We start from the raw sequence: 13,119 nt of genomic DNA, 5'->3' as shown, positions 1-13,119 counted from the left end.
CACGAACAGAAAAGGGAAAAGGCCTAAGGCCTCTAGAATCGCTGGGCCTACAAGGAGCTAACGTCAGTTAGTGACCAGGAGGTCCACGGGTGGCGTGTGCAGCGCAAATAGTCACACGCGTGCTCCCATAGGTTTCAATGGGTGCGTAAAAAGTACAAAGTTACTGCAAAAGGAATCTTCCGGATGACCTAGGAACTTAAGATTTGGAACACAGGCACTAGAGATGTATTACTACACTTGGGCACCGGAGTGCCAGCTTTACCTCACCCACAGGAAGCGGGTGCATAGGCCTCGAAGTGCGTCGGGTTTCTTCTATCTGTTCCGTGGAGCTTGAAGACAAAGATGCTGCAGGCGGTCGGTCCGGGAGAGATGCAGTGGATCCAAGAGTGGATCGGAGATGTTGAAGACCTGTAAGCAGAGGGGACAGTGTTCACAGTCACTAGCCAGTGACCAGCGTGGCACCAGGTGGGTACCAGGCAATGTCGGGTGCAACCAGGAAGGAAGGTGTAGCTTGACTCTGCAGCCACGTGGTCCCTGAAGGTCGACGACGTCCAGGAGTCGAGTCACGAGCTGTCCCACGCAGGCTCTCGCTGTCGGCGGTGTCGGCGACTTGATCGAAGCAAACAAGCCTTGGCAAAAGCAATTGCAGGAGGATTCGGAAATCAGCTGTTGGTTCTGACCAGCAAGGTCAGAGGGATTGCTCCTTTGGAGGGGAGCAAGGGCCAGTCTGGAGCAACCAGACCAGCGGTGTTTGTCGTAGATTTCGTCGCCAAGATGGCCACTAGCCAGCGGGCCAGCAACCGGTTAGGCGCGTCGAGTGGCAAAATGCAGAAGGGCCCCACGCAGATCGTGGAGATGCTGGAGGGCTCACCTTTGGTGCAGATGCTGCTCGAGGGTTGGGCTTCTCAGGACCCAAAGCACAACTTGGAGGGAGCCTCGGTTGTTGCACTGGTCAGCTTGTCGTAGTCGTTCCAAGATGGCTGGCTCCACGTATCTCGGTGCCTCCACGGGTCTCCTCTTTTCAGGGACTGTGGATCGGGCGGTGAGAGGTCTGGAGGTCCAGGTCTTGTCAGTCTCTGGGCTCGGGCTCCGGCGGGAGGCGGCGGCAAAGCAGACGTTGATTCGCTGGATGGTGCTTGCGTTAGCAAGGTGGTCACTCCCTGACCACAGGGGAGATTTTCTTCAGTCTTCTGTGCAGCAGAATGTCGAAGTTCCCGTCTTCTTCTTAGTTTCAAGTTGATTCCAGGATGTCTAAAGTCTTAGGACACAGCTCCTACCTTTATTCGGATTCTAGGGGCCGGACTACCTGCTAGGTCCCTCCCTATGGGTGGGACCAGGAAGGGGGGTGGTTACACCCCCAATCCTTTGTCCAGCTCGCCCCAGGCCCGGGACTGGTGTGCCCCAGGACCGGTTTGAACTGGCATATGCACCGAGGCTCCTTGTGAGCCACAGGCATGTCTGGTTTCTTTCAAGCCCTACCTGACCAATACACAAAATCCTGTCTGGGGTGGTGCACGCACCTCCCCTGGCAGGAAACCCTTTGTCCACACCTCCCAAGCTGGAAGGACTCCCAGCAGCAGGAGGGCAGACTTGTGTCTGTGGTGGCAGCATCCATTTTGTGGAGCTGAGGCTATGTCTGATTTTACCCGGGTTTCAGGTACTGTACATGTCGTGTCCCTCTAGAAGGGTGGAATGCTAACCCCGTCGCCAGAATTGGCGAGGGGTTAGTATTCCAATTCGTATGACACCTTACTCGACATGTTTTGATAAAGCCAAACCAAAGATAGCATTTAACCGCGAGGTTCATAATGCACTTAAGAGTATATGGTATGACGATATCTGGAAACAGCAGAAGGAAGTTGTTCCGACCACTGCAGACAGGCTCAGCTCATGCCAGAGCACCATCTCACATGGAACCAAGCACTCTGCCTTCAGGATTGTTAAGGCCTGCCATAGGAGTGACTTAGAGGTTACCAGGTGTCCCATTTAAGGTTAGGTATAGGTATACTACACCTAAGTAAGAGGTGATTACACCAACTTACCCCAGCTGAGTGATCAGCCAGTTGTGTCAGATTGTTAGGCCAAGCCTGGGGTGGCATAATACATGCTGCAGCCCCTGGCAGGCCTTGGGTACACCAATGCCCTGGGTACCTAGTGTACACTGGTACAGGGGCTGACAGGGTGATCCACTTCCAATTGGTTATGTACCTAGGGTACATGGAGTCCATTTTAAAGAGAGAACAGCCAGGCTGAGATCCTGAATAGCAGGATCTCAGGCCAACTAAGTCGAAACCCCAGCTAGACACTAGGCAAAAATTTGGGGGTAACCATAGTCAGATATCCACCTTCCTACAGGATACGTGGGAACAAGAACACTCTTTCGTTCAAACTCTCGTACTTGTCCACAACATGAGTAAATAGAGTCGAAGTATAGTTTAAAATGTTTATTTTAACTAATGTGCTCTATAATGCAGTACACGAGCCAATACTAGCAGCAAAATGCATAAGATCAAATAAATCAGCATAGTTACAATTCCATATAGAACAAAAGGGGAAATCATATTATAATGATAGTGGAAACAGGACTATAGCCATAGCAGAGGAGCCGCTACTGCATTAATCACAGATGCAAACTACATACACTAATGTCTTATTTGTTACCCAGACGGAAGGAGCACCTGAGAAGTGAGACCAGTGCTGCAATGGCCAAGATTGGAGAGATGAACACCCAGACGCAGCTGACAGAATACTTTCAGACCCAGTATGGGCAGCGGATCCTCAAACTGCTAGAGTAAGTAAAGCCAGCCGGCCTGTACCTCACCTCTGTTTCTTACTTGGCTTCCTTTTTGTGGAACAAGCTTACACTTTATATGCGCCTATGCGCAGATCATGTTAACTTTAGGGAAAAACAGCGTTATTTCAGGCCCAATCCGTCTGCTACACTGCTCATGAGCTGTCTGCTTCGAGATACCCCTCCCGGGGTGATTCGTGAGCACTATAAGTTAAATTAACATAATGTAACATAACCACAATTCTACACCACTGTCCTGCCCCTCAAATGGAGGGGGGCTTCCAGGGAACAGACAAGCTGACTGGGGATGGCGATCTGAGAAAGAAAACTCATAGAAGAGAGGTTGAAAGGAGATTGGCAAGAATAGACTTACCAAAGGGAAAGGAATTGCAGGTGGAGAGGCAAGGAGATGAGCAGACCTGTAGTGGGAGAGACAGGGAGAATGAAACTGCAGGAGGAGAGATAGGAGGAGGGGGCTGCCGCTATACAGAGAGAGAATGCTGCAGTTGGAGTGAAGCTGTAGTAGGAAAGAGGAGACGGAAGGGAGAGCTGAGGATGAAGGGTAGGAGGAAGAGGGGTGAGTCTCAGCAAGACAGATGACAGCAGCATTAGGAGAGAAGAACCTGAGCTGGAGAAGGAGATGTGGGGAAAGAATTGAGGTGTAGGCAGAGAACAGAATGGAGAAGATATGCGAGGTAGAGGCGAGGTTAGACGGAGCATCTGGAGGGAGAGCCGCATGAAAAAGTGGAAGAGGAGAACAGAGAGATGTGGAAAAACTGCACCAGGGGAGGTGAAAGGGGGAAAGAAAGCTAGCTGAAAAAATAGAGTGGACTTAGCAGTGAGAGCGGAAGAGAAAGCTTCAAGAGAGGTAAGAGGTAAAAGAGAATGATCTTATAACACTTATAACAACTTTATTAGCAAAGAAGGCCACTTTATTAAGACAGGTTTGCAGAATCACTTATCACATTACAGAATACATTATAACACCGAACCTCACTAATACATTACATTCCTATCACCCCCTCCCTTAAACTCCCAACTTGTGACCACTGCAGTAACTAAAACCCCCATACTCTTCTACCTCTTACAGTATTGTCCTCCATTTTGGGCCTTTTAATTCCATTCCCCAATCTCTCTCATTCACACCCCAGCAATCATTCCCCAGTGAACCCAATTAGTGTTGTTCCAAAGCCCCAAAACGTACTCTTCCTCTCCCCTCCCCCCAAGAGATGGATACGCCTGCACCAAACTCCCCACCTCCCCCAAAAAGTACCTCCTCTGCATATGCCACAGCCAGCCTTACCGTGGCAAAAAAATACTAAGTACCTTTCTTTGTACCAAAAAACACCAGCCTTACCCTCTACCCAACAGACAAATAAAGGGTGGTTGGGTGGGCCTCAACTTTCCCTACCTGCCCGTTGGTAATGGATTTCTGCTGGTTGGCCTCACTAACTTCATGCCTTGTATGCCTTTCACCCCTGACTCCACCCCACCCTCCCACAGCCTATTCCTACCCTCTTTCTTATGGCCTGTGCCACTTGCCCGAAGTCACCCGGGGGAGACTGGCTATCACCTTGCTCCTCCGAGTCCACACAGGAGGTAAGAAACTGCGAGAGCAGAGGTGAGACGGGAAGTGAAAGTTGCAAGAGGAGGGGTGAACATTAGGCCCGTGCTTATGGGAATTGCCGACTCTGGCCCAGCCGTGCTGTCTTTTCAGAAGTACCAGCCAGTCAGGGCTGGCTCTTGACATCCCTGGAGACCAGCCCCTATACTTGCCAGTCCTACTGATTTAGGCAGCAGGCTAGTGCGTTTTCACCAACACACTACACCCTACAAAGTTATTTGTGTTATCAAGTTTCTATGAAAAGCTACCGATTGAAAGTGTTCAGAGAATTATCTCACGCCCCCAGAACAGCACATAGGGGCATATTACCAAGGAGTTGCGATAAATATCGCAAAGCGTGTTTAGCGCTGTTATTTTTACCGCTGGCTATCGCTGGATTTAATCGCCGAGATAGCGTTGTATTATCAACGCTTATCTCAAAGGCGATAAGAAATCCAGCGATAGCGGGGTTTTCCATGGAACATCCAGTGGCGGTCCGTCCATTGGGGGCGTTGGGGCGTTGCCCCCCCGCCCGCTCCCCGTGCCCGCAGCTTCCTCGGCGTCTGCCGCGTCTCTGAATTTAAGTAAACTCTCAGTTTACTTACGTTCAGAGACGCTGAGGGAGGGAGAACTGTCAGTCAGAATGACGTTGGACCGCCCACCCCCTTCAGAGTCTGAAGGGGTGGGTGGTCTGGCGTCATGTTGACTGACAGGCAGCCAGCAGCACACAAGTGCGCATGAGTGGGGACGGAGGGCGATTTTTGCACCGTGCCCAGTCATGCGCACTAGTGTTTCCAAGGCTGGCGCATGCCCATTAGGAGAGCGAGGGTTGAGCCAAGGCTCAAACCTCGGTCTCCAATGGGTAGGCGGGCGGAGCGTAAGCCTGCTCTAAGCCAATCCTGGTGCTGCTCCAGCACCAGGATTGGCTGAGAGGGGTCTTGCAATGCATGCCAGCACTGATGGGCTGTTCCAGTGAGTAGGCGCCAGAAGTAACGGAATCGGACCCGAGGCGGCGTGGACCCGGACCTGCTCAGGACAGGTAGGATTTAATTTACAAAAAAAGTCCCCCCCCCCGCGCGACCCCCCCCCACCCCACACACGACACGAGCCGCGGCTGCAAAGGAATTGAATAGTTTCTCGTTTTTGTTATAGTATTTCTTAAGGTCATAATCTATTTAGCAGGTTATTTCGTACAGCACAAGTTCTTAGTCCCAAAGTTCTCATTTGCAGATAGATGATGACATTCAATTATTTATTCGGAGGGGGCAAGATTAAAACCTTTTACACTACATGCCCACTCTACATCTGGGGGGCTTTCAACTTCCTTCTATGTGTAATTTCGACCTGGCCCTTCATCTTTCACAATTAGTGTACCTCCTAGCACGACCTGGTCTAGCTCCGCTGTGGGTATCTCTGTAAAACGAAGCACATGAGCGCTCCAGGTTATTGGGCAGTGCGATATGCACACAAAGGGTTAATGAAGACGTCCACTGATGAAGTATCTAAAGCAATATTTGTCCATTGGAATTCTGAAAAAGATTTGCTACTCTCGGTGCAAACTTTGCAATTTCATTTTATGTTTAATCACATGAAATTAAAGCCAGACGATGTACTTCTCCAAAGTTTCAGGGATTGAAAGGAGTTCACAAACTGAAGAACAGCTAAAGAAAAATGCTTAGGGGTCAATCTGCATTTACTCACTGGCGACCCAATCTGGCACTGGACTACATTACACCAGCCACGATATAGAGATTCCTCAGAGACGCGATGCTGAAATGTTGATAGTTTAAAATTTGACACAATTGGTATTGGTCCCCTTTGTACCTACAAAGATCAAGGATGTTTCCCTACTCTCAATGCTGCTGGTGTAAAAGTAAACATCTCTGTATTTTCAGTTTTTCACTTTGTCCTTTCCCCACGTTTTAGTTGTTTTGACACAGGGTAAAATAGCCTACTGGTTCCATGTAATCTTTTGTTTCACACAACTGTGTCCCTCTGTAAATAAGAGTATTAGGAAACTTTGCATTACATTTTCTTAGTAATGACGTAGACTCCAGGAGAAAAGTTACTTTTCTATACCAACGTCTGTTTTCCTTTAGCACTGCCGCTTTAAAATAGTGTGAGGCCGGAGAAATAAGTAACTGCTCGCTCCACTTAAACGTTATATGAATGTTGGAAATGCAGCAAGAATTGACAGAAAGGAAAGAGGTGACCCATATTGGAACAATGACTCTGTGTCTTTTCCTGGAAAACTGTTTTCTGCTATTGAATGTGTTTTTGTTTGCCTTGATTGTGTGAACCAGCACATTGATCCTCCACAAGGTTGATATCTGGAAGCAAGAAGGGTTCATGTGTGTTGCTTTTTTCTGAGGTTGCTGAGTACTAAGAAGAATTTTGCATTTTGAATGATGAATCTCGATCTGAAACTCTATGGTATAGCATGTAATTCGATTTGCGTCTGTCCTGGTTTATTGCACAGCTTGACCTGATTGGTGGTAATTTTCAGGTCACACTGTGAAAGTGGCCGCTCTGGCATTTCATAACTATGTGCCCTCGAAAAAAAAGTGCTTTGTGAGTTTGTCACCAATGTGATGATATATGTCAGACTTGCGTGTCGCGGCATCTTTTTCATTCCTTTTACCGTTCCGGTTAGCAGGGAAAGTGCGTAGTTTGATGCCAATGTATCCGGCACATTTCTTACTTACATAGTGTTAACATGTGCAGAAAGGGACATAATAATGAAATACTACCCTGCATTACACTGTAAAATGTAGTCAACCCTGCTGCATTATTTGGTACTTCCTGTTGCATAATTCCAGAGGACCTGATTAAAGTGCTGCTGCTCTCCCGGTCCTTGAGAGAGGTGGAGAGAAGCAAAGGAGAGAGATGGGAGGGTAATAGGGGTCATAAGGAGGAGGCTGGGGCATTGCTGGGTGTATTGCATTAATAACCTTCCTGCTTCCTCATATTTGCTTGAAAATGCTCCATTTATCCTCTATTTTTTCAAAATTTTCTCGGGGGAGAACCCCCGATCCCCCCGAAGGTTGTTTAGGCTTGCTCGCTAGGCTCGCTCGCCTCAGTGCAGAACTGTCATAATTTAACGCCTCACCACTTTCAAATGTCACCAGCCGCCACTGGGAACATCGCTGGTTTTCCAGCGATGTTCCATGGAAAACGGCGATAGGCTTGATAATAAGGCCCTGTGGCCTTAGCCGCACAATCCACCCCCCATGTTAGGTATGCCTTAGTCAGGAATTTAACAGACGTTAAATTCCTGCGTTAAGGCAGAGTTAGCGCGATTAAAATTATTGCTGCAACTCGTTGGTAATATCGCGAAGCTGCCTTTGCGATATTTACCCATGTTGTTTCGACAGCCACGCCTACTTTGCATCTCATTAGCGATGCGATGGTAGACGTGCTGGAAACGAGCGCTAAGTAAGGAAAACACGCGCTAGCGTGTCCTTGATGATATTGCGATATAATTATCACCACTTTGCGCCGGAAAACGGACGCTAACGCGGCAATAATTATATCGCCAGCCCTTGATAATATGCCCCATAGTACCTTGAAATTCATGCTGTGCAACTGCTGGTGGAGTTACTAACCTGTAATGCTGCTCTGAGTCTGCACTGATATGTAAACATAGGACCATATTACCAAGGAGTTGCGATAAATATCGCAAAGCGCGCTTAGCGCTGTTATTTTTATCGCCCGCTTTCCCTGGATTTAATCGGCAAGATAGTGTTGTATTATCAACGGTTATCCCAAAGGCGATAAGAAATCCAGCAATAGCGGGGTTTTCCATGGAACAGTGCTGGTTTTCCAGCGATGCTCCATGGAAAACGGCGATAGGCTTGATAATAAGGCCCTGTGGCCTTAGCCGCACAATCCACCCGCATGTTAGGTATGCCTTAGTCAGGAATTTAACAGACGTTAAATTCCTGCGTTAAGGCAGAGTTAGCACGACTTAAATTATCGCTGCATCTCGTTGGTAATATCACGAAGCTGCCTTTGCGATATTTACCCGTGTTGTTTCAACAGCCACGCCTACTTTGCATCTCATTAGCGATGCGATGGTAGGCGTGCTGGAAACGGGCGCTAAGTAAGGAAAGCACATGCTAGCGTGTCCTTGATGATATTGCAATATAATTATCGCCGCTTAATAATTATATCGCCAGCCCTTGATAATATGCCCCATAGTTGTTAGTGAGGTTAGTGAGCTGGCCAAGATGCTCAAACGTCAGTCAGTTACGCCTTACAAGGATGAATTCTGCCTCTCTGGAGAGGCTGAAAAATAAGATTGCCCTATTAACCGAGGCTGTTTCTATTCCCCTCAGGAAGTTTCCAGAAAGCAACGAGGAGGCACTGTCACCGTACATCCGGCTGCTGGACAAGAGGAAGGAGGCCAATGTCATCCACCAAGCCATGCTGGAACGGAAGGAGGTGAGGTGAAGCCCGGCAGCCCTTCATGCCTGCTGCTTAGAGGCAAAGAGGTGAAGGGGGGCCCGTCACACATTCGCAGTTCACATAAAAAGCGAGAAATGTACATAAAAGCTCCCCCAGCAGAGCAGGTGGAGATAGAAGCACACATGAACTCAAGCAGGGCTTGGGACAGAAGCAGGGCAGCAACAGCCATGAGTAAGGAAGGGCTGGAGGCAGGGCAGAGTCTTTGTGCAGCAGGTTGTATAATGCTATCTTGAGGTTGGTTACATCAGTCTTAAATAATATCTGGTTGCCTTCCACTATCCCACAAGCTAGGTATATAGGGGCATATTATCAAGACAGGCGAAAAAGTTATCGTTTTATCGCCTGTCTTGATAATATGCCCCATAATTACTACTCCTACCTCTACCTATACTTAACCTGCAATGTAGTGGTGAGGATGGTGTAGTAAATGGCATATTATTGGTATGTGACATAACACAAGCAATGCAGCGGTATACACGGTAGTCTCCTGCCCTGCTAATGTCAAAAGATCACGTGACCCAACTAGAACTGGACTTGTGGTCCCAACCAATGAATGGGATCTCTCTTCCATTTATCAGGAGTTGTTTTGGAATATAGTGCTTTCTGTAAACGAGCTAGTGTTTTTCCTTGTTTTTTACGTTTGGGTTTTTCTTTTTTCTTTTTTTTTACCTAAACACGGGTTAAAATTAAATCTTTGAGGAGGACAGGACTGAAGTCTCCCACTAGGCAGGCAAACAAGGTGAGTTTCATCAGTTTCCTTGAGTTCACCAAAATCTAGCAAACTTTTTTTCTCCCAGGAAAAAATGTATAATTATTATTATGTACAAAGTAGAACCCATTATGTGGCCTACTTTTTGATAGCCCTGTGTAACGTGGTCACCGCCGCCTGTAAAGCGGCCACAGTTTTTCCCATTTTTAAGAGAAGTGACTGAAATATCTATCTATCTACAGGTCTCTCTCTGTTTTTCTTCTTTTTCAAACCTTCATGGTACACTCTTGTCAAGTCGTCAGTCTTGGTTCGCTGAGAAGAATATAATATGACACTTTCCAGATTAATTCAAAACTGTGACGGGCCATCATACACGGTGTTTGTTGTATACCGCGTCTTGTTGGGAGAACGTCTGATAACACAGCAGGTCTTCTTGCCTTTCTTGATAAGAAGATGACCAGCCAGACCATTAACCAACTGGGAATCTTCCTTTGGATCTGGAAGCCAACACAGCCTTTGTGAAAGTTATTGCTGCACTACAATTGGGCAATTCAGTTCCAGAAAAGTCATTAAATGCTGCTGATACTTAGCTGTTGATATCCCTCATCAATCAATCTGAGGAGGCAAGTGGCAAGTTCCAAAAGTGATGCTGGATCCTGTTGCATGGATGGAACGCAATTCCCTCAAACTGAACACTAAAAAACAGAAACCCTAATTCTGGCTCGAACTCTCTTGGTTTCCTGCCTGCTGATTTTTGACCTTGCAAACTTGACTCTCCTCCCTGTCTTGACTCATCAGTCTGAAATCATGATGTCTCCCTTGACCAGGATCTTTGTCTTTCTTTACATGACAACAAGCTTCCGTCCACTTGTTTTTTACGGGAAACGACCTCTACAACGCGGTCGTTACACCGCGATACATTTACATGACGGTCATTACAACGCAAGTCGTTGCAACGACTTGCGCTGGATGGCGCTCTACACTAAGGAATAGTATGATTTACTATTCCTAAACCTTTCCTACTGTTACACACACTGGAGTTGGAATAGTAAATCATACTATTCCTAAGTCCAGCGCCTACAGCGCAAGTCGTTGTAACGACTTGTGTTGTAATAACCGCGATATAACATACCGCGATCTAAATGATCGCGTTGTAATGTCACATATTTGTTTCTTACATATAAAATAACTTTGAAAATTCCTCCTTTTAACTTTTGTGGCTTGGCTATTCAAGCTACTATTCTCAGTTGGCTAGACTACTGTAATTCTCTCTTCCTTAGTTGTAGTATGTATCTTACAGCGGATTCATAATGCAGCTTTTCGCTTAATTTTCAACTTCCTTGCTCTTCTCAATTCACTACACTGGCTTTCTATTTCAAAGCAAAATCTCTTCAAATCTTTATGTCTGGTACATAAGGCTTTCAATCACATTGGGCCAGTCTACCTGCAACAAAAGTTTAGACTGTATTGCCCTGTGTGCCTACTTTGTTGTTCCTCTGCCATCTTTTTGGTAGTCCCTTGGATATCTTGGGCTCGTGCAGGTGGCCCTGCCTTTTCTGTTCATGCAGTCAGACATGGTGTTCTTTTCCATCTCACGTTCATTCAACCCCCTCTCTCCTGGCCTTCTGAAAAGCACTTAAAACATGGCTTTTCGTATCCCAAATATTCTCTCTTACGTGTTCCACAGGTCCTTGTGTAGCTTTTGTTGGCCTGCTTTTCATAAATGACTTAGTGCCAGGACACCTTCAAGGAAATTATGTGTGCTCCTAAATCACATACATTAAATAAAGCAAAATAAAGAAAGGCAGATCAAATATTGCCTTTTTAGGCTTAGAGTGCCACATAAATTATATTTAAAAAACATTAGGGAACTTTGGATAGTTCCCAAGTTTTAGGTGGAGAGCAGCTCCTTTATATGGACCACTCAAAAACACCACCAACACTCAGAATCTGCTCACCTCAAATGGAAGATTTTTTAAGCCTAGGATTAGCAGAGTGCCATCCAGACTGAGCTTGAAAAGCGACAAAGCTGTTTGATTTTTTTACAACAAAGACTTTAAACATAAGATTAGCACAGTGCCATCCACGCTGAGCTATAAAATGACAAAAGCTTTTTACCGTTACCAGACACAGTATTACAACGTTGGTACCATCAAAGCTATCCTGGTTTGAATAAAAGCCGCTTCTCACACGTGTTTCGCTTTTGTTAGAGCTCGTCAGAGAAGCATATCTATGTCCAGACACACAGGAGCACCAAGTATAAATCCAAACAATGCCCTTTCTGGCTTGGTGTGCTGCATAAATTATGCAAAAAATAAATGTGGAACCCTGGGTATATCCCAAGTTTTAGGTGGAGACCAGCTCCTTTATATGAAGCAATCTACAACACCACCCGCTCTTAAATTTCTCACCTCAAATGTCTATTTTTCTAGCAGAGTTTTTAAGCATCGGATTAGCACAATGCCGTCCATACATCCATATGTGCAGTGTAGTGATCACTCCTATGGGTCCCCTACAAGTGCTGTGCTCGGATGAATGTCGTTACAACGCACACTTTTGCAACGCATGCACTTACAAAGCATTTTTTACAACGCAACATCCACTACAACGCATTCCATTACATAGCATGACACTACAACGCATTTTTAAAAACTACCTTTACAACGCATTCCATTACATCGCATACTACCTTTACAACGCATACCATTACAACGCATAATATTAAATTGCATTTAAGGTAAGTATTAGATAGTATAGGGGTAAAAATTACTATTCTAACTCCAGGGGGTGCAACAGCAGGGTAAGTGTTGGATTGCGTTGTAATGGTATGCGTTGTAAAGGTAGTATGCGATGTAATGGAATGCGTTGTAAAGGTAGTTTTTAAACATGCGTTGTAGTGTCATGCGATGTAATGGAATGCGTTGTAGTGGATGTTGCGTTGTAAAAATTTTGTTCTAAGTGTAGTGCGTTGTAATAGTTGCGTTGTAAAGGTTGTTCACCGCTGTGCTCCAAGTGGCTCTGTGACACCCATGGCACTCTTAGCCATCTCTGATTGTTTTGGCCAAGAAGCATTTTGTCTGGTGAAGCTTCTAATTTTAATTTTCCTGTGGCAGACGTGGGCCTGTGAATCATAGGATGCACATTACTGGCTGAAAATGTCATATATGCTATCTGGCCACTATAAAGTTATACAAGCAGTTAATAAGCAGAGCAAATTGCGTAAAGATTTCAGCATTAGGCACCCAGCAACCCAGCACAAGAAAGTCACATTTTCCACATTTGATGCCACTCTTATGTGGCTTCAAAGCTATGAACCTCTGACCTCACTTGCAGGTCATGCAAATCTCTATATCAGGCACATTAACCACTAGAAGTATCATGTCTATTTTGGGAACTAATGTGGGCTTCCTTTGAAACAACATTGTGCAATGTGTTCACTTCAAACTTGGCTACAGTGGAAAACTATTATGTGTCTTTTTGGATAATATTCTTCTATATAATCAAAATATACAAACTGCACTTGTGAATATAGAGTTGGAAACCATTTGA

The 13,119-nt window shown here is 46.0% G+C and overlaps 1 protein-coding gene across 1 annotated transcript in view; it reads left to right on the top strand.

Moving 5' to 3' along the window:
* The window catches only part of CCDC42 (coiled-coil domain containing 42), a 158,189-nt gene that overhangs the window by 39,858 nt on the left and 105,212 nt on the right, over positions 1-13,119 (top strand). Inside the window, exons 2-3 of the mRNA XM_085618462.1 lie at positions 2,666-2,791; positions 8,732-8,837. Of these exons, the coding sequence (XP_085474588.1) occupies positions 2,703-2,791; positions 8,732-8,837 (195 nt within the window). The 5' untranslated portion in view covers positions 2,666-2,702. The remainder of the gene's footprint in view (positions 1-2,665; positions 2,792-8,731; positions 8,838-13,119) is intronic.

The sequence above is a fragment of the Triturus cristatus genome, chromosome 7 (genome assembly GCF_964204655.1).
Source record: "Triturus cristatus chromosome 7, aTriCri1.1, whole genome shotgun sequence".
Lineage (NCBI taxonomy): Eukaryota > Metazoa > Chordata > Amphibia > Caudata > Salamandridae > Triturus > Triturus cristatus.
The sequence above is the reverse complement of the archived record's forward strand: the minus strand, read 5'-3'. Positions and strand labels throughout refer to the sequence as shown.